This window comes from Hemiscyllium ocellatum, chromosome 29 (assembly GCF_020745735.1).
Source record: "Hemiscyllium ocellatum isolate sHemOce1 chromosome 29, sHemOce1.pat.X.cur, whole genome shotgun sequence".
NCBI classification, from domain to species: domain Eukaryota; kingdom Metazoa; phylum Chordata; class Chondrichthyes; order Orectolobiformes; family Hemiscylliidae; genus Hemiscyllium; species Hemiscyllium ocellatum.
Window position 1 is genome coordinate 50,529,325 of NC_083429.1, and position 22,417 is coordinate 50,551,741.

General features: G+C 40.4%; 1 protein-coding gene across 5 annotated transcripts in view; it reads right to left on the reverse strand.

The window, feature by feature from the left end:
* Nucleotides 1-16,464, reverse strand: part of LOC132829611 (marginal zone B- and B1-cell-specific protein-like) — a 28,769-nt gene extending 12,305 nt beyond the window's left edge. The window contains exon 1 of one of the 5 annotated variants that reach the window (XM_060846900.1): nt 16,380-16,464. Coding sequence is in view for 2 of the 5 variants with exons in the window: in XM_060846897.1 (XP_060702880.1) it covers nt 16,299-16,381 (83 nt within the window). In the remaining 3 variants the exon portion in view is untranslated. Of the gene's footprint in view, nt 1-16,116 lie in introns of all 5 variants that reach the window. The other 4 variants (XM_060846897.1, XM_060846896.1, XM_060846898.1 and 1 more) reach the window with 4 other exon arrangements.
* Nucleotides 16,465-22,417: the final 5,953 nt, after the last annotated feature.

Genomic DNA, 22,417 nt, shown 5'->3' on the forward strand with positions numbered 1-22,417 from the left:
GTCCAGCTGCTCCTTCTTTCCATGAGCCCACCTTCCCCCAAACGCAATCTTTTTCTTAAGAGGGTCCATTGAATGCTGCAGCTGTCTCCCTCACCATCCTTACCTGCTTGTGGAAATTCCATTACAAGTGATTTTCTCCAGATGGAAACCCTACATTGTAATCAAAGTATACAGCATTCCCCATTATGCTGTGCCTCGTATTTGTTTTCCAATGAACTGCTCAATGTAAGTGAAAAGTTATGAACTCTATAAATATTTCAGTTGGGTGTGGAAGCTACAGTGATGCAAAAGGTGACTATATAAAGTAAAATGTATTCTGTAGAATTCTAAAAGATCAGTACGAAGTTGAAATTGGATCAATCCACATCAACAAGCTCAACTGAATTTACGTCTCTCAAGATAAATACTTACTACAGTGTGCCTGCTAATCTAAACGGATGTCTAAAAGTCTAAACAGATGTTCCTTGGAAGTGGAAAACTTGCGCTATATACAAACTGGTCCATCAGACAAAACTTGGTCAATTAGTCATCTGAAGGAAAATTCTGCATACGTTCTCTTCATTCCCGATGAAAGATATCTGTAAGCCCTTTGCTTCTGTATGCTGCCTCAGTTAAATCAATGCTCTCATCAATATCAACCAGGAGACACTAATGGAGCTTTATGTTCTGAATTAAGGTTTATCGAACATTGTGCAGAGGCTCTTTCCAAACCAATATAATTTCAAACAGGAAAACCATTGGTTAAGAATTATCAATGCAAGCAGTTATTATTCCTCTTTGGGCAAGTTTAAAGAGTCTTGCAGGCTGTTTGTGCATACTGAACAATATGATCCCTCTATCTGAAAGATAATTGTGAAGCTGTCTGTGAAATTATCCTATTTGTGACACTTCAGCATTTTTACCCATCCCCATATTTTCATTAATTATTGCTGAACCTGCCCTAAACTCCAGTGACACAGATACTATTTAATCGCCTATAAAAGCAAAATACTGTAGAGGCAGGTCTGAAAGCCCTTAAGAATGATCATATTAGACTCGATATGTCAACTCTGTTCTCTCTCCACAGATGCTGCAAGACCTGAGTTTTCCAGCACATTCCATTTTATTAACCATGTACCTTCTTTTGGGAAGCAGCATGTTCATTAACTCCAAACCCATTCAAAACACTAAGTTTATCCAGCTAACCACTGAAGCAATGAACAAGCAAAATATCCTATCCCTTTGTAGGCATTTCATAATCCACACAACAATAATTCTTCAAGGTTTCAAGCTTTCAGAGGTTATCAAGCTTAAGATTACATAAACTTGATTTAAAAACACATTTTAAATATACGTTGTCAACATCTATTTCCTGCTGCATTTAAATGGGGTTGTCACCTGATAGATTGCTCAGCAATTCAAGGAGAGAATTTCAGAGACTAAGGCCCTATTTTCAATTTGCTTTCCAGCTTCACAGTATATCAGAGGCCTTAAAATAATAAAATTTACTACAGAGAAAATAAATTTCCATCAGTTTCTTTGAAATGAGATCTAAACCTTGCCTGTTTTTTTGAAATATTGAGCATGTATATAGGAGATAATTAGTATTCAATTTCCTTTCTGACTTTGCTTGCTGTCAGCTACAGACAGGAGTTATTTTCAGTATCATATCTATCTTTAATTTGTTTCTCTAATTTCTGCATGAACTTGTTGGCCAGGATTTTGACATGGGCACTGCTTTGGGGAATGAAATATTTTGTACATCCTCCATTTGCTTGGTGGACATATTAGTAGGTAAATGCAATAATAATTCATTCACAGGAAATTTTAAGTAATTAACAATAATTCTACCAAATCTTTTCCCTTTCTTGGTAACGGACAGATATTGCTGCCCCCTTCTTAATCCTCCATATAGTCCTTTCTCTAAACTTCATTTGTCTACTTCAATCAATTTGTTAAATAATAATAAAAAACAAAAAGATTAGTCAATCTGAGTTTGTATCACTTGTAGCACGAATCCTGCAGTCAAACATCCACATACGTTATGAATATTCCATTGAATGTCTATGCCCCATCTAGATTTTTCTGAACATTTATCACATCTGCTTTTCAGTCACTTAACTTCATGTTTTCTGGTTTCAACTACTCTGACTTTGGATGAATGTCCTGGGTCACCTTCGAATACTATGCAGCTCAAATATGAACATATAAACAAGGAACAACAGTAGGCCAAATGAGAGTCTTTGATTTTTATCTATGATGTAAACTTTGAATTTAGAAACAATGAACAGTAGAAAGAAATAGCATAGACCATTGTGACCATTGTGTTTTGACAAGCATCTCCAATGCTTTTTGATGACCACTCCCTGAGCCAAATAAAAGCCTCAACCTCAGCCAAACAAAACGTAGTAATGACACAACTTTAAAAAAGCTCTAGCAAAGGAGGCATTGATTACACAGCATAAAAAGAAAACACCCTGAAGTACAGGAGTATATCTCTATGACTCTTTGACTCTAAAAGAGTTCACAAGAAAAAGAAGCATTTGGTCTACATAACTTGTCCACTATTCAATATAATCATGTCTGATTTCTGGTTTCAAACCCACACTCTCTCCCACTCCCCGTATGTCTTGAAGTCCTGGGAGACAAAACAATGTTTATCTCAGGCTTAAAATATTCAATGATGGAGCACTGAAAACTCTGTTGGACAGAGAATTCCAAGGATTCACAATCCTTTTAGTGAAATAATTTCTTCCCATCTCAATAGTCAATAGGTGCAGGAGTAGGCCATTCTGCCCTTCGGGCCTGCACCACCATTCAATATGATCATGGCTGATCATCCTTAATCAGTATCCTGTTCCTGCCTTATCTCCATAACCCTTGATTCCACTATCCTTGAGAGCTCTATCCAACTTTTTCTTAAATGAATCCAGAGACTGGGCCTCCACTGCCCTCTGGGACAGAGCATTCCACACAGCTACCACTCTCTGGGTGAAGAAGTTTCTCCTCATCTCTGTCCTAAATGGTATACCCCGTATTTTTAAGCTGTGTCCTCTGGTTCAGCACTCACCCATCAGCGGAAACATGTTTCCTACCTCCAGAGTGTCCAATCCTTTCATAATCTTATGTCTCAATCAGATCCCCTCTCAGTCTTCTAAACTCAAGGGTTTACAAGCCCAGTCGCTCCAGTCTTTCAGTGTAAGGTAATCCCGCCATTCCAGGAACTGACCTCGTGAACCTACGCTGCATTCCCTCAATAGCCAGAATGTCTTTCCTCAAATTTGGAGACCAAAACTGCACACAGTACTCCAGGTGTGGTCTCACCAGGGCCCTGTACAGCTGCAGAAGAACCTCTTTGCTTCTATACTCAATCCCTCTTGTTAAGAAGGCTAATAGCATGCTGGCCTTCATCACTACCTGCTGTACCTGCATGCTTACCTTCATTGACTGGTGTACAAGAACACCCAGATCTCTCTGTACTGCCCCTTTACCTAAATTGATTCCATTGAGGTAGTAATCTGCCTTCCTGTTCTTGCCACCAAAGTAGATAACCATACATTTATCCACATTAAACTGCATCTGCCACGCATCTGACCACTCACCTAACTTGTTCAGGTCACCTTGTAATCTCCTAACATCCTCCTCACATTTCACCCTGCCACCCAGCTTAGTATCATCAGCAAATTTGCTAATGTTATTACTAATACCATCTTCTATATCATTAACATATATTGTAAAAAGCTGCAGTCCCAATACTGATCCCTGCGGTACCCCACTGGTCACTGCCTGCCATTCCGAAATGGAGCCGTTTATGACTACTCTTTGTTTCCTATCAGCCAAACAACTTTCAATCCAAGTTAGTACTTTGCCCTCAATACCATGCGCCCTAATTTTGCTCACTAACCTCCTATGTATGACTTTATCAAAAGCTTTCTGAAAGTCCAGGTACACTACATCTGCTGGATCTCCCTTGTCCATCTTCAGAATTACATCCTCAAAAAATTCCAGAAGATTAGTCAAGCATGATTTCCCCTTCAGAAATCCATGCTGACTCTGACCTATCCTGTTACTACTATCCAGATGTGTCATAATTTCATCCTTTATAATAGACTCCAGCATCTTTCCCACCACTGAGGTCAGACTAACTGGTCTATAATTTCCTGCTTTCTCTCTCCCACCTTTCTTAAAAAGTGGTTTAATATTAGCCACCCTCCAATCCGCAGGAACTGATCCCAAATCTGTCAAACTCTGGAAAATAATCACCAACGCATCCACGATTTCTCGAGCCACCTCCTTCAGTAACCTGGGATGTAGACCATCAGGCCCCGGGGACTTATCAACCTTCAGACCTAACAGTCTCTCCAACACCAATTCCTGGCGAATATAAATTCCCTTCAGTTCAGGTCCTTCAGCCACTGTTACTGCAGGGAGATTACTTGTGTCTTCCCCAGTGAACACAGATCTGAAGTACCAATTCAATTCTTCTGCCATTTCTTTGTTTCCCGTAATATATTCCCCTGTTTCTGTCTTCAAAGGCCCAATTTTAGTCTTAACCATTTTTTTGCCTTTCACATACCTAAAAAAACTTTTACTATCCTCCTTTATATTATTAGCCAGTTTACCTTCGTACCTCATTTTTTCTCTGCATATTTCCTTCTTAGTAATCCTCTGTTGCTCCTTAAAAGCTTCCCAGTCCTCTGTTTTCCCATTTATCTTTGCTTTGTTATACTTTTTCTCTTTTAATCTCAATTCTAAATGATCAGCCCCTTACCATGAGACTGTGCTCATGTTCGAGAATCCCTGACCAGCAGAAACAATATCTCTGCATCTACCCTGTCAAGTCCCACAAATTCTTCTAAACTCCAGACAGTACACATGCAACGTATTCAGTATCTCATCATAAAAAGGCTACTGTTATTTGAGGTAAATGAGATAATCATGTTTTGCTTTGAGGAGGGAGAATAGCCAGTATATGGACCATTTTCATTACATGGACAATTGATATAAGTTGAGATATCATATTTTGTGCCCTATTTGTGATAAAGAAACATGCCTCCCAAGAAAAGAGTGAGCTATACCAGTCAGGAAGGGCTTTAAGTTCTATCACCAGTCCTGACTCAAACTTGTTGGGTGCTGGCAAGGGCATTATCATCAACAAGAAAGAAAAAAATCCAATGTTCAGTCTCTGGATCCCTAATATGAAACTCTTGCAGGAAAGGTGCAGCTATGAATACAAGAACACAGTCAAAGAGTTATTCAGAACAGAAACAGACCCTTCAGTCCAACCTGTCCATGCTGATCAGATATCCTAAATTAATCTAGTCCCATTTGCCAGCATTTGGCCCATATCCTCTGAAACCCTTCCTATTCATATACTCATTCAGATGCCTTTTAAATGTTGTAATTGTACCAGCTGCCACTATTTCCGCCGATAGGTCATTCCATAAACATACCACCCTCTGCATGAAAACACTGTCCATTAGGTCCCTTTTAAATCTTTCATCTCTCACCTTTACCTATGTCTTCGAGCTTTGGACTGCCAAACACTGGGGAAAATACCTTGGCTATTTACCCTATTCATCATGCCCCTCATGATTTTATAAACCTCTCTCAGGTCACCCTTCAGCTTCAAACTCTCCAGGGAAAGTAGCTCCCCCATTGAGCCTCCCCCTATAGCTCAAACCCTCCGACCCTGGCAATATCCTTGTAACTTTTTCCTGAACCTTTTCAAGTTTCACAACATCCTTCCTAAAGCAACGAGACCAAAGTTGCACACAGTATTCCAAAAGTGGCCTAACCAATGTCCTGCACAGCTTCAACATGACCTCCCAATTTCAATACTCTATGCATTTACCAATAAAGGCAAGCATACCAGATACATTCTTCACTATCCTATTTACCTGCAACTCCACTCTCAAGGAACTATCAACTTGCACTCCAAAGGTCTCTTTGCTCAGCAACACGCCCAGGACTTTACCATTAGGTGTACAAGTCCTGTCCTGATTTGTCTTTCCAAACTATGGCATCTCACATTTAACTAAATTAAACACCATCTGCCACTCCTGGGATTGGCCCATCTGATCAAAATCCCATAGTACTCCGAGGTAACCTTCTCCACTGTCCACTACACCTCCAATTTTGATGTCACCTGCAAACTTACTAACCATACCTCCTATGATCTCATCCAAATCATTTATTTACTTGATGGACCAGTACCAATCCTTGTGGCACACTGCTGGTCACAGGTCTCCAATCTGAAAAGGAACCCTCCATCATCATCATCCTCTGTCTTCTACATTCAGGTCAGTTCAGTGTCTTCCTGCATTCCATGTGATCTAACCTTGCTAACTAGTTCACAATGAGGAATCTTGTTGAACACCTTTCTGAAGTCCATATAGATCATGTCCACCACTCATCAATCCTCTTCGAGTCTACGCAACATGAGTAGACTCAAAATTTGGGAGAAGATTTGTAGCTCTGGTGCTCGTTGTTGTGGTTCTGTTCGCCGAGCTGGGAATTTGTGTTGCAGACATTTCGTCCCCTGCCTAGATGATATCCTCAGTGCTTGGGATCTTCCTGTGAAGCGCTTCTGTGATGTTTCCTCCAGCATTTATAGTGATTTGTATCTGCCGCTTCCGATTGTCAGCTCCAGCTGTCCGCTGCAGTGGCCGGTATATTGGGTCCAGGTCGATGTGCTTATTTATTGAATCTGTGGATGAGTGCCATGCCTCTAGGAATTCCTTGGCTGTTCTCTGTTTGGCTTGTCCTATAATAGTCGGGTTGTCCCAGTCGAACTCATGTTGCTTGTCATCTGAGTGGATAGCTTCGTTTCGTGGCGAGTTGGTGTTCATGGATGTGGATTGTTAGCTGTCTTCCTGTTTGTCCTACATAGTGTTTTGTGCAGTCCTTGCATGGGATTTTGTACACTACAGTAGAGTACTGAGTAGACCCAAACACCATTTGCTTATCAAAAATCCTGCCACTCAGTATTTGGCCTTGAAGATGGTGCCTTGAAGTATGAGTGGATAACAAACATTTATGCATCACCACAAGAGGCAGTATAAGCACAGAAAGAAACTTCAAGAAAATCAAAAACTTTTAACCATCTAGTGTCCCAGTGGCTGTGGAAGTCCTAGAAAAGCAAACTTGCTATTATTTAGATAGCATCTGTCACAACCCCAGAGCTTTCTAGAATACCCTGCAACAATTTCTGAAATACACTGATCACTGTAAAGTTGGAAATTTTGTGTGCAGACATTGTGTGTGCAGCCAGCTCCCATAATGGCAACAATGACCAGTTAAGCTGTTTTGCAGAGGGATAAACATTTGTCAAGATCCTGGAAGTAACTCCTGAACTTCTCCAAGAAATGGTAAAACATCCTAAAACATTTCACATGTGCGAATCTCAAATAAATTTAGATTCAGAGTGGAATATATTAGTACAGATGATCAAAAGCTTTATCAAAAAAATTTTATGGAATGACTTGAAGGAGGTAAAGTTGATAGAGTGATTGAGAAGTTTAGGGAAGAACTTCCATAGTTCTGGGCTGCCAATGGTAAAATGATTAAAATAGAAGATGAACAAAAAGCCATAATTGGACAAGTGAAGTGACACTGGAGGAATATATGGCTGGAAGAAATTATAAAGATAGGAAAAAACAAGGCCATGGATAGTTGGTAGCAAAATCATGGCACTGGTGTCAAGGGAATTTCACTTGTTTCATTATCCAGAGATCTAGGCTAATATCCTAAGTTCACAGGTTCAAAACTCACAACAGCTTACTTGAATTTGAATTAATAAAAAAAAAATGAATTAAAGCTAATCTCAAGTAATGATAATCATCACTGATTGCAGTGAAAAACCACATGGCTCACTAAAGTTCTTAAGAGAGAAAAATCTGTTCTTACCTAGTCAGACTTACATGTGACTCCAGATCCACAGCAATGTGGTTGACTCTCAACTACGGTCAAGGATAATTAGGGATAGGCAACAATTGAGGACATCACCAGCATCACTCACATCCCACAAAAGAATTAATCAAAATCCCAGCAACATGTACATTCAGATATGGTGGCCAGTTTCCATTTGGTGGTTACACAGTGGCCATGAGATACATGACTGCAACCATCCCAATAGAGCCAGCCTCTTCTTTACACAATCACAAAATTGTTATAGGAGGCCATTCAGTTCATCCTGTCTGTGCGGCCTTTCTTAATTAGCATTCTTATTCTTGCCATTATTTGCCTTCTCCCTGTAACCTCATGCATTGTCATTTTTCAAGTACAGTCGCTTCTGCTATAATATGCATTTCTTTAACGCGAATTGGGTTTAACATGATTGAAGAATTTAGACCATTATTTGTAGAATCCAAACATTCCTTATCTGAAATGGCTATAATGCAATTTCAGTCCCATTGGTTTTCTTATAACGTGGGATCACACGGGAACCGAACATTATATCAGAATAGACTGTAACAATCTAACTTCCTTTTGAATACAGCTTTTTTACCTGCCTCTATACACTCGTATACAATGTATTCCAGATCCTAACTATTCGCTGTGAGAAAAAAGCTTTTCTCATGTCACTTTTGTTTCTTCTACCACTCGTTTTAAATCTGTGTTCCTTGAGCTTTTCAAAGTGGGAGGAATCTTTCTCTATCCACTTTTTTCAGATTCCCCATGATTTTAAATACCTTCTCCTCTCAGTCTTCCATTGTCCAAAGAAAACAGTCCTACTTTTCCAATCTACTTTCATTACTGAAAATCTTCATCCCTGAAACCATTGTCATCACATTCTCCAGTGATTTCACATTCATCCTAAAGTGCAATGCCCAAAACTGTAAGAAAGCCCTAGTCAAGTCTGAACTAATGTTTAGGGTGTAGGTTTGCTCGCTAAGCTGTAGGATTGACATCCAAACGTTTCATTACCTGGCTAGTGGCGACCTCCAAGTGAAACAAAGCTGTTGTCTTCTGCTTTCTATTTATATATCTTTCTCCTGGATGGGGTTCCTGGGGTTTGTGGTGATGTCATTTCCTGTTCATTTTCTGAGGGGTTGATAGATGGCATCTAAATCTGTGTGTTTGTTTATGGCGTTGTGGTTGGAGTGCCAGGCCTTTAGGAATTCTCTGGCACGTCTTTGCTTAGCCTGTCCCAGGATAGGTGTGTTGTCCCAGTCGAAATGGTGTTTTTTTTCATGTGTGTAGGGCTACGAGGGAGAGAGGGTCATGTCTTTTTGTGGCTAGCTGATGTTCGTGTATCCTGGTGGCTAACTTCCTTCCTGTTTGTCCTACGTAGTGTTTGTGGCAGTCCTTGCATGGAATTTTGTAGATGACATTGGTTTTGTCTATGGGTTGTACTGGGTCTTTTAAGTTTGTTAGTTTTTGTTTGAGTGTGTTGGTGGGTTTGTGTGCTACTAGGATTCTGAGGGGTCTTATTAGTCTAGCTGTCATTTCTGAAACTTCTTTGATGTATGGTATGGTGGTTAGGGTTTCTGGCTGTGTTTGGTCTGCTTGTCATGGTTTGTTCTTGAGGAATCTGCGCACTGTATTTTTTGAGTATCCATTCTTCGTGAATACGTTGTATAGGTGGTTCTCTGTTTTCCGAAGTTCGTCTGTGCTGCAGTGTGTGGTGGCTCATTGGAATAGTGTTCTGAGACAGCTTTGTTTGCGTGTGTCGGGATGGCTGCTGGTGTAGTTAAGTATTTGGTCAGTGTTTGTCGGTTTTCTGTATATGCAGGTTTGTGGTTCTCCGTTGTCCTTTCTTTCGACAGTGACGTCCAGGAATGCAAGTTTGTTGTCGGTTTCTTCCTCCTTGGTGAATTTTATGCCTGGGACAACACATCTATCCTGGGACAGGTAAGCAAAGACAGGCCAGAGAATTCCTAGAGGGCTGGCACTCCAACCACAACACCATAAATAAACACATAGATCTAGATGCTATCTATCAACCCCTCAGAAAACGAACAGGAAATGACATCACCACAAACCCCAGGAACCCCATCCTGGAGAAAGATATAAATAGAAAGCAGGAGACAACAGCTTCGCTTCACTTGGAGGTCGCCACTGATGATGTTACCTAGCCAGGTAATGAAACGTCTGGATATCAAACCTACAGCTCAGCGAGCAAACCTACATCCTAAACCTCAAACTGAGCTACAAACCTTCACAAACCTTGCTGAACTAATGTCTTATATAAATTATTTAAACTTGTCCTCACCCTCCCTGCAACATTCATGCATTCACAGAGGGCAGAATCAGGCTACAGTCCAGAAAACCATAGGAACAGATATTTTAAGATTAAGTAAAATGGAGAATTGCTGAAATTAAAAAAAAATAAACTTTTATCTTGCGCTCATCAGGTTAATTCACAAGAAATATCAATGTAATGGAAAATGAATGGCTTGTGGTCAACGCTACTGCTGGAACACTGTACTCGCAAAATTTGAGCGCACTTGATTACCTGAAAACCTTAATAATGTATTTGAACTACTTCTATAGCCTAATGGTAACAGTTATATCATCTAAACACCATTCTTCTCTCCATACTGAAGGAAACAAATGAGAAGAAAGTTATAAATGTAAAGCATCATTAAACTATGCATAGAGCAATGATATGAAGTAGCTTAAAATGGTTTGAACATTCCTGAAGATATCCTTTCAAAAAACAATTATTTACCTTTGTTCTTTTTCTATCTAAACAAAAGACTTGAACTGCACTGGCACCTTGGGGGCATTTATTATGTCACTGTGCCCTTTTCAACACTGGGTACATATGTTCTGGAGGTAAACGTTTATCGCGGGAGGCAGCGGCATAATTATAATGTCACAGAGCACCAAACAGATCTTCACACCAACTCGTTCACACTGACCAAGTTTCGCAAACTAAATTAGTCTCACCCGCATGCATTTGGCCCATATTCCTCAAAACCATTCCTATTCATGTACCTATACAAATGTCTTTTAAATGGTGTAACTGTAGCTGCATCTACCACTTCCCCTAGCAGTTCATTTCACTTATGAACCACTCTCCGTGTGAACATTTTCCCTCAAGCTCTTTTTAAATCTTTCTCCTCTCACCTTAAAAATATGCCCTTAGTTTTGAACACACCCACCCTATGGAGGTACTCAGACCTCTTGGCATCATGGTAGCCTATAAACCCCCAACGCATTAAAACAGCAGCTAATGAATTCAAAACACCCTATCCAGACAACAAGCAAAACAAATGTTATTTACAAAATACCTTGCAAGCATGTAACAAACACTACATTGGACTAACAGGCAGAAAACTAAACATAGGATACATGAACATCAACGAGCCACAAAAAGACATGACCCACTACCACTACTTTCCTTACATACAGATGAGGAAGGCCACCACTTTGACTGGGACAACACATCTGTCCTAGGACAAGCCAAACAGAGACATGCACAAGAATTCCTAGAAGCATGTCAATCCAACTGGAACTCTATCAACAAACACATCGATTTGGACCCCATCTATCACTCTCTGAGAAAAAGAAAAGGAAATGACATCACCAACCCAAGGAAACCTAAACACACGAATAGAAAGCATGGCATAACACCAGCACTTCACAGGTGGCTCACTGATGACGTTACTTGTATGGTGACAAAAGGTCTGAAAACGAACCTTCCAGCTCGACAAGCAAACTTATATCCAGATCCTCAACTGGAGCTACAAATCTTCTCAAAACTCGCTATCATCGACCCTATGGAAAAGATCTTTGCCATGCCACTCATAATTGTGTAAACCTCTGTAAGATTACCCTTCAGCCTCCTACACTTCAGTAAAACAAAAATCCAGTGAGCCTTGGATAAAGAACCTGTCAGACCAACCACTCTCAGACATGGAAAAAGCCGTCCTAGTACGAGAGATAAACGTCAACCAGAGCGACGCGGACAAAAAGGACTTCCTAGCAGCACTGGAATCCACCTTGAAAGACAACGGACTTATGGAAAAAAATTCAGCAGGCTGTCAGACAAACAGTAGCACCAACACTCTGGAAAGGAAAGCACTGGAAGGACTCAGAAAAGACAACAATATCGTAATCTTACCGGCAGACAAAGGGCACATGACCGTCATCCTGAACAGAACACAATACATTGAAAAAGCAAACACACTACTCACAGACACGGATACCTACCAACAGGTGGCAATGGACCCGATTCCACAGCGAGAAAATGTTATGACACCAACCTGAAGAAAACTTCACAAAACAGGTGAAATTAACAAGACCTCCAAAAAAGAAAACCTGAAGGATCCAATACACCCAGTTTCTACGGATTACCAAAGATACATTAACAAGGACCTCCCCCCCCAACCCCCTCAGATCATAGTCTGAGGTACTTCCTGGTATACTGATATACAGACTAGCAAAGGAACTGCAACACAAACTGAAACACCTAGTCGAAGACTCAAGCCACTCCATCCACTCCACCCAGGAATTCCTTAATATCACCAAAGAGGATGACGAGGTCATGGTTTCCTTCAATATGATGGCCCTATTCACATCACCTATCCAAAGAAACACTGCTAGATGAACCAAGGCCACAAATACCTGACAGCACCAACTCCATCAGCAAGTACAGCATCCTCAAATTAGTAGACCTGTGCCTCATTATCCACTTCATCTTCAACAAAAATACCTACAAACCAATCAACAGGACACCTATGGGATCACCAATATCAGGACTTTTAGCAGAAACAATTATGCACAGGTTAGAACGAACAGCTCTTCCCATGATCCAGCCCAAGTTTTGGGTCCGCTATGTGGATGACACCTTTGTCATCACAAAACGCAACAAATTAGAAGATCTCCACAAACACATAAACAACATCCTTACCAGTATAAAGTTCATCAAAGAAGAAGAGAACAACAACATACCCCCCTTCCTAGACATCACAGTAGAACAAAACGCCAATGGAGAACTGCAGACCAGTGTTTAAAATCTGATTGAAGATTTGTAGCTCGGGTATCCGTTGTTGTGGTTCTGCTCGCCGAGCTGGAAGTTTTTGCTGCAAACGTTTCGTTCCCTGGCTAGGGAACATCATCAGTGCTGTTGGAGCCTCGTGTGAAGCGCTGCTTTGATGTTTCTTCCGGTATTTATATTGGTTTGTTCTTGCCGCTTCCGGGTGTCAGTTTCAGCTGCAGTGATTTGTATGTGGGGTCCAGGTCGATGTGTCTGTTGATGGATGTTCTTGCCGTTTCCGGGTGTCAGTTTCAGCTGTAGTGGTTTGTATATGGTGTCCAGGTCAATGTGTCTGTTGATGGAGTTTGGGGATGAATGCCATGCTTCTAGGAATTCTCTGGCTGTTCTCTGTCTGGCTTGTCCTATGATAGTGGTGTTTTCCCAGTCAAATTCATGTTGCTGGTTGTCTGAGTGTATGGCTACTAGAGATAGCTGGTCGTGTCGTTTTGTGGCTAGCTGATGTTCATGGATGCGGATTGTTAGCTGTCTTCCTGTTTGTCCTATATAGTGTTTTGTGCAGTCCTTGCATGGTATTTTGTAAACTACGTTAGTTTGGCTCATGCTGTTTACAGGAAAGCCACACACACTGACCAGATACTCAACTACAGGAGCAATCATCCCAACACCCACTGGTGGAGCCCGATCAGGACATTAATTAAATGAGCACAACATACTGCTTTCTTTGAGAAGGTGACCAAACGAGTGGATGAGGGTAAGGCGGTTGATGTGGTGTATATGGATTTCAATAAGGCGTTTGATAAGGTTTACAACGATAGGCTATTGCACAAGATGACTGAGGGTGGTGATTGATGGGAAATGTTCATCCTGGAGTTCAATTACTAGTGGTGTATCTGCTTTGGAGTTTTGCATGTAGTTCTGGTCACCTCATTATAGGAAAGACGTGGAAGCTTTGAAAAGGGTTCAGAGGCAATTTACTACGATGTTAACTGGTATGGAGAGAAGATCTTATGAGGAAATGCTGAGGGACTTGAGGCTGTTTTGTTAGAGAGAAAAAGTTTCAGAGGTGAATTAATTGAGACATATAAAATAATCAGAGGTGTAGATAGGGTGGATAGTGAGAGCATTTTTCTTCGTATGTTGATGGCTAGCACAAGGGGACATAGCTTTAAATTGAGGGTGGTAGATATAGGACAGATGTCAGTGGTACTTTCTTTACTCAGAGTAGTAGGGGTGTGGAACACCCAGCCTGCAAAAGTAGTAGACTAGCTAACTTTAAGGGCATTTAAATGCTCACTGGACAAAAATGGAATAGTGTAGGATAGATAGGCTTCAGATTGGTTCCACAGGTCAGCACAACATTGAGGGCCAAAGGGCCTGTACTGTGTTGTTATGTTCTAGCACCCAGGAACTAGAAGCAGCCAAGGAAACAGACTTATACCACGTATTCAGGAACAATGGGTATCTGATAAGTGCAGTCTGCTGATTCCTACACAACAGACCTAAACAAAACACAACACTCCCACAGACTCTAGCTACCCTGCCATACGTTAAAGATATCTCGGAGAAGATGACTACTCCAGCCCCATGCATCATGGTAGCCTACAAGCCTATCACCACACTGAAACAGCTCCTGTTGAATTTAAAGGACCCTATACCAACAACCAGCAGAACAAATGTCACAATTCAAAATACTCTGCAAGGACTGCAACAAACATTATATTGGACAAGCGGGCAGAAAACTAGCCACCAGGATACATAACCATCAAAAAGTCACCAAAATACATGACCAACTATCACTAGTATCCATACACACAGACAAAGGAGACACCAGTTTGACTGGAACAATACATCCATCCTGGGACAGGCTAAACAAAAGCACACACGAGAATTCCTAGAGACCTGGCATTCAAACCGGAACTACATGAACAAATATATGATTTGGACCCCATTTACCAACCTTGTAAAAAAGAACTGCAAGTGATAACACCCACCACAACAGACCAAGACAAATAATTAGCAAGTGGGACAGAACACCAGCACTTCATTGGAGGCTCACTAATGATGTTACATTGTATAGTGACAAAACATCTAAGAACAAATCTACCATCTCAGTGACCAAACTTACAACCCAAAAAATTCCAAGCCTATCCTTATAATTTAAACCCTCTAGTCCTGGCAACATCCTCATAAATCTTTTCTGAACCCTCTCCAATTTAATAATATCCTTCCTATAGCAGGGCCACCATGCACAGTACACCAAGTGGCCTCACCAACATCCGGTACAACCTGGGTCCCCACACCTATACTCAGTGGTTTAAAGCACTTTCTTAATCACCTTGCCTTCCTGTGAATTCAAAGAATTATGTCCCTTGAGCCCCTAGTTCTCTCTGTTGAGCAACACTACACATTGTTGAAGTGAAAGTTAGTTACCTCAGTCGACCAAAGAATTCAGGTGTGGTGAAGAATAAAATCAAAAGCACAGGTTTAATCCCCATACTGACTTTGGCAATTCAATAATCTCACCTTCTTTCTGCAGGGGCTATTCAAGCTATTGGTAACCAATTCTCTCTCTAATGGAGAGTCATACCTATAGTCTTTTGTGGGCCATGACTCTCTACATTGGCAAGGAGTCTATCTTATGCATGGTACCTGTCTTCCATCTGATTAGGGCAAAATGGAACCTGCCTCTGCACCTGGAAGGTCAATGTCCTCACACACATCCACCCTTACCTAGTAAGTGAATGAATGCATCCATGGCTCAAGCTATAAAGTGAAGCTCCTGTACATAACTCGTAGATCACTTGGCGTAGAAACTCACAACCTCATACTCTATCGTGTGCTGCGTTCAAATCCCAATTTTAGCAAGTGACAAAATTTGAAATCAATATGAAAGATCGAATGGCAGGCATGGAAATATGAGCACTGCAAATTTTCATTTAAACCCATCTGGGTCGCTAAATGCCTGTGAGGGAGAGAAATCTGCCGTATTTTCCTGTCTGACCTCTGATTCCAGACTAATAATAATGTGGATGACGTTTAACTGCCGTCTGGACAATTCTAGATACATAATATATATAAAACCTGCATTTACAAAGAGAGCAAGGGAATAAAAACAAAGAAAACAAAGCGCGGTTCTGGCAGCATCTGTGGGATGAATTGAGTCCGAATAGACCACGTCAGGGCTGCACCTTAAAGAGAATGTTGTTCTCCTTTACGTACTTATTTCTTCCGATTTGTCATGTTGAGCGCAGGGTGAAAACCTTTGACAGGATGTGTCTGTTCGACAATATTCAAATTCTGTATTAACAAACCAGTTATTGTGCCAAATACGACAATCCCAAAAATTGCTCGTAAACTCAGCTTGAAGTACGTTTCTGACTGCGGGATTTTGCATATAACGTCTACGAACAACCCTTCCCTCTTCCAAGTTGGACAGTCAGTAATTACTAACATATATTTTAAAAGACGATATTTAAATACGGCCGGTGTGAATCAAACCCATTTCCGCTCGAACTTTCGCCGCTCTCCGTTTTCCCGCTCAAGCTGAAGAACCCGCCCTCTTCCCCACCTCCATTTCCTATTGGGTGAAATCATCACTATAGACCTTCCTTGAGAAGGCGTTGCACAGCCTTCCCCGCCCCTCTAACATCAGCTCTGCCAATAGCAGCATGGAAACTTCCCCAAACCGGAAAATTATTGGTTTAAAGCATGAGGGCGGAGACGATTGACATCAGATATAACCAGTGAACGATAGATCTCTAATGATTGACGGCTCATATGCCGAATAAGAGCGAGACGCACATTGCTTAACATCCTGTCTGGCCACGCGCTGAGGCCGTTATTCCCTAACGGCTAGTGCACGTGGGTGTAATGCTGGACACGTGTGCAGTTCAAACATGGTTTCTGGGTGGAATTATGGGTAATGGGCATGACATAGTCAAGTGAGAGCATTGGATGCAGGCAAAATATCATGCTATGGAGGAAACGGGGGTTACACGTATTTTGTTTGGATATATAACTTCAGTGAAATTTTGTTCTGAAGCTTTCATGCCATAACATTGACATTCACCCTTGCTGGCTGAGGTTAACATAAAGATCCAGCATTCTGAAACTCCTCGCTTGTCTCAAGGTCTCAGATTAAATTTAGTTCCGGTCATCTCTTTCTGTAATGAGAGAGCAATCCCTTAGTCCACTGGGACTATGACAACTTTTATCTTTGAGAATGGTGCTGGACAAGCACAGCCTGTCAGGCGGCATCTGAGAGCAGGAAAACTGACATTTCAGGCAAAAGTCCTTCATCGTTCCTGACTCTAATCTTGACTCTAATCTCCAGCATCTGTAGTACCCACCGTCGACAACTTTTATCTTTACCATTCTCGATTTCATAATTATCTGAACCACAACTGAGGTTGTACATGCAAGAAGTTTGATTTTCTGATGTCCAGTCCAACGTTAGTTTGGGTAAAAGTATGCAAGGAGGTTTTACCACTTAGTATTCTGTGTCCAGCTGCTACCAAGCACCAACTCCCTCCTCACTGGCCTCCTAACCACAATCTTTCCGACAGTGTTTCCCAACCTTTGATGACATCAGTTGTATGACATTTTGATCTCTTACTATAAATTCTCTATCCTATGATCCTACTCCACTAGCTACCTGACGAAGGATCAGTGCTCTGAAAGCTTGTACTTCCAAATAAACTGTTAGACTATAACCTGCTATTGTTTGATTTTTTTAACTTTGTCCACCCCAGTGCAACACTGGCAACTCCACACTGTAGGATTGAGAGGAGTGACCATTTACTTGGATATGAACTGTTGCATTATACTCAAGCTTACAGTATCTGCTTTTGATAACAAATTATATAACTGAAATGTTAACAGTGTTTTCCTCCATCCCTAGATGTCTCATTGACCAGCTGAGCATTTCCAACATTTTCTGTTTATATTGCAGATTTTAAGCATCTATAGTATGACAAAGTACTCACGAGACAGCTGTCTTTCCATGGTATCCCAGTGTGAATTTCTGAGTTCATTTGAAAAGTACTGAATATAATAGTTCAGATCCAGCTGAAATTTTGTGTTCATTTCTGGGCACCACATTTATGGAATCATAGAGTTGTACAGCATGGAAACAGAACCTACTGCCCAACTCATTCATGCCGACCAGATATCCTAAATGTAATCCCATTTGGCCAATTTCCCTCTAAACCCTTCCAATTCATAAACCCATCCAGAAGCCTTTCAAATGCTGTGATTGTACCGGCATCCCCCATTTCCTTTGGCAGCTCATTCCATACACGTACCACCCTCTGTGTGAAAAAAATTACTTCTAACGTCCCTTTTATATCTTTTCCCTCTTATCTTAAACCTATGACCTCTAGCTCTGGACTTCCAGCCCAGGAAAAAGACCTTGTCTATTCAACTTATCCATGCCCCTCATGATTTTATAAACCTGTGGAAGAATGTGAAGGCTTTGGAGAAGGCATGTTAAAGATTTATTAAAATGGTTCTGGATGACATTCATTTTCTTTGTGGATTGCGTGGGTTGATTGTTTAAGTGCATGGGCTCTTTGAATTTTTTTGCAGGGCTCCCACGTGCATGGTATTTTAAAGGGGACAATCAGAGTTGTTTGGTGATTTGGGGTTGTCAGACAACAATATATTGCTTCCAGGGATTGGGGATTACAGTTGTGTGGAAAGACTGGAAAATTTGGGGTTGGTTTCCATTAAGCAGAGAAAGTTAGGAAGAGATTTGATGGTGTTGTCTAAAATCCAGAAAGTTTTAAATGGAATAACTAAACTGTTTTCAATGGCTAGAGGGGGTCAAAAACCAAAGAGTATATATTTAAGTGATTGGCAGAGGTGACAATAGACAATAGACAATAGGTACAGGAGTAGGCCATTCTGCCCTTCAAGCCTGCACCACCATTCAATATGATCATAGTTGATCATCCTTAATCAGTATCCTGTTCCTGCCTTATCTCCATAACCCTTGATTCCTACTATCTTAGAGAGCTCTAGCCAACTCTTTCTTAAATGAATCCAGAGACTGGGCCTCCACTGCCCTCTGGGACAGAGCATTCCACACAACCACCACTCTCTGGGTGAAGAAGTTTCTCCTCATCTCTGTCCTAAGCTGTGTCCTCTGTTTCGGCACTCACCCATCAACAGAAACATGTTTCCTGCCTCCAGAGTGTCCAATCTTTTAATAATCTTATATGTCTCAATCAGATCCCATGTCTGTGACAATGAGGGAAACATTATATAAGGAATAATTAGGATTTAAGTTGCAAGGCAGTGAATGCAGTCACCTTAAAAGAAAATGGTTTAAATAGTTCAGGGAAAAGGAGTGAAATGTGTGTTAAATTAACAGGTTTGGTCTTCAAAAGAGATATCACATTGTTGATGGGCCAAATGGCTTCTCTCTGCTCTATATCAATCTATGATTCTATGAAAGATAACATTATGGAATTCAAAATTCACTTCCAGGAAGCTCCTTCAGCTAATTCCACCATTCAATCCTACTCATGCTACGAATGAGATTGATTTACCCTCAGTGCCCCATGTAAACATGAGTTTGTTTTCCTAATGGGCTGAATCTACATTGGGTTTTACAAGAGAAACCTTATCCAATCGCTTTGAATAAACTTGAGAATGATTAAACACATACTTATAATCAATACTTTTACACATTTTAACAGACATACAACTGTAAGATTACTAATAGTAACAATTACTCACATGAAAAAACATTCAGAAAGATTTGGACATATGTTACTCTAATCAGTTCATACTGGTTACTAGATCAGGTTGAACACCATTGAGTTGCTGTGTTTTGTACCTTTTATATTCACATCCTGCAAATGTGATAAGAACTTGTCAACATGTTGTGGTCATTTTAGTCAGTATGAAATACAATGATATATTAAGTCATACTATACGATTGTCTTAAATGAGTATGTGCAATATTATCATTGTTCTTTGCATAATTTCTACCTTATTCTATAATCATTTTTGGTAACTTTTCTATTAGCCATTTGCGTTTAGCCAGTCTCTTGATTATCTGGCCCAGTGCCTAGAACATACCATGTCTGTCAATACGGATTATTCATCCATTAACATTTGTTCATCGAGTTCTGATCTTGACCTGAATATGGCCCTTAGGACCTGCTTATATTGCAGATTCTTCATTTTAAAATATGAAATGTGTGAAGTGTGTTCTGTCATGGACTGCAGCAGTTCAAGAGTCAGGTCACTACTACTTTCTCATTAGGCTATTAGGTATGTCAATAAATGTTGAACAAATACAAAAACAAGATAGTGCTTTAATAACAGGAAAAGATAAAAAGGACAACTCACTGTTTAGTCATTCCAGCATTTATGCTATTTTCTTATTTCAGCCAGGGAAAACAATAGCTACTCTAATTATTAATCTACATCATTATTAGCAAGAAGTAAAACTGCAAGTCATTAAAACCACAGATATGACTTTGCTTTACAGTGGGAAAGCTCATACTATGACTAAACTAAACAGAACAGTGTCTACCTTTCTTGGGAAATACATAAAATTTGGTTATTTTGAACTCCAGGAAAGCCACATATGTGATGGTTGATAACTTTTTTATGTATAATAGAGCAGTTATGAAATGAATACAACTTGAGTAGTTTTGAAGATAGCAGAAATGAAACTGTTTGTAAAAACATCTACCAGCTTCAGCCAGCAGGACCTTTGGTGTAGTCATTTCTTTTTATTCAGTCGTAGGATGTGAGTGTCATTGGCTGGGCCAGCATTTCTTGCCTACCTGCCTTCTTGAACTGCTGCAGTCCATCTGCTGTTCAAGTTCTTACTCTGTATGGAAAAAAAATCCAATATTTTATTCACAAGGATTGTATTGGACTTTTAGTTTTATGATCCTAAAGGATAGCTGGACACCAAAGTTTAAATTATAAGGGAGATATGTAAACTGTGTTTGTATTGCTTTGAAATTAGAAGCCCAAAAGCTGTTTTGATCAATGATTTCAAATAGAATAGAATGCCCTCTGCTGTCATGTGCACTCAATGAGTGCAGTCAAAAGTTTGTAGTGCTGCCTCTTGCACAATCTTAAGTACAGAGTATTTAGGCACAAATACTTTAAGTTTTGTTACAGTGTAAAAAAAAATTTGGTTAGCACGGGAACCTAGTTTTGCAAGTTCTAGTCCTTTTCCAACATGGGTCCGCGCCCGGTGGCCCCAGAACAGGAGCAATGCCACCTCCATGTGGGAGAATTGATTAGATCAATACAGGGAAATGATTTCATCGGGTTGGGTAGTCTAGGACTAAGGGATAGAAAGTAAAAATGAGAACCAAGCCATTTAGGAGCAAAATTAGAATATATTTCTACAAGCATAAGGTGGTAGAAGTTTGGAATTCATTTATGCAATCTGCAATTGATGTTAGACCAATTGTTAAAGTTGGTGATCGATAGATTTTCATTTAGGGATATGGGGTAAAGGTTAGTATTTTGGAGTTACGTTGCCAATCTCTCATTGAATGGCAGAACAAGCTTGTTCCTATGTTTTCTATGCTCTGCTGAACTGAATGTAGATCTTTGAAACTCTGCTGGCTATCTAACAGACATTGTGACCTGGAATGGTTTGGGCTAGTTCAATACAGCACCCAATACCTGGGATTCCACAGCTTTGAGATGATAGCAAAGTAATCTCAGGTCTTGAGCCTCTATTAGGCCCCATTGTGCCACTCCAGGACCCAGTTAGACTCCCAGCTGGTAACATCATGAAACAGCTGTGAAGTAAGGGTGGGTGGGTGGTGTGTTCGAGAAGGAGAAAGTTTCAACTCAAGGTCTCCATGTGCCTGATTAATTTAATGGAATATATGAACAAAGAATAAGGGTAAGATCACTTGGCTCTTCAAACCTGTTCTGCCATTCAACAAGATCATGGCTGATCTGAGTTTAACATCAATTCTACGTTTATGCATATCTCTGATAATAGTTCATTCCATGGGTCATCAAGATTCTATCTAACTCTGCCTTAAAAATAGTTAAAGATTCTGTATCCATTGTCTTTTATGAAAGGGAAGTCCAAAGACCCATAACCCTCTGAGAGAGAAAAAAAATCCTCTTCTCTGTTTTAAAGCGGGACCACACTGTACCCCAATCCTCATTGTCTGTTTGCACATATTTGTTCAATTTATTTTACTTCACTCTGTATACTTTGCTCCACATGTTTTACAGCTTAGAAGCCCAAAAAATAGTTTTCTTTCTCTAGAGGGAATGCATTAAACTCTCATTTGTTGATGTCATTGTGTGGGGAAATTGCCCACACCAATTCACTGAGTTACTCACCTTAGCATTTCCTGTTGATCAGGAGTTTAAGTGCTTTTTTAAACAGTTGAGCAATCATTCATGAGCTGGATATCAAAGAAAGAGTTGAAGATTTCCGTTAGTATTTGTTCAGTGTCTTCCTTTTAATGCTGTTTAAGACAGTTC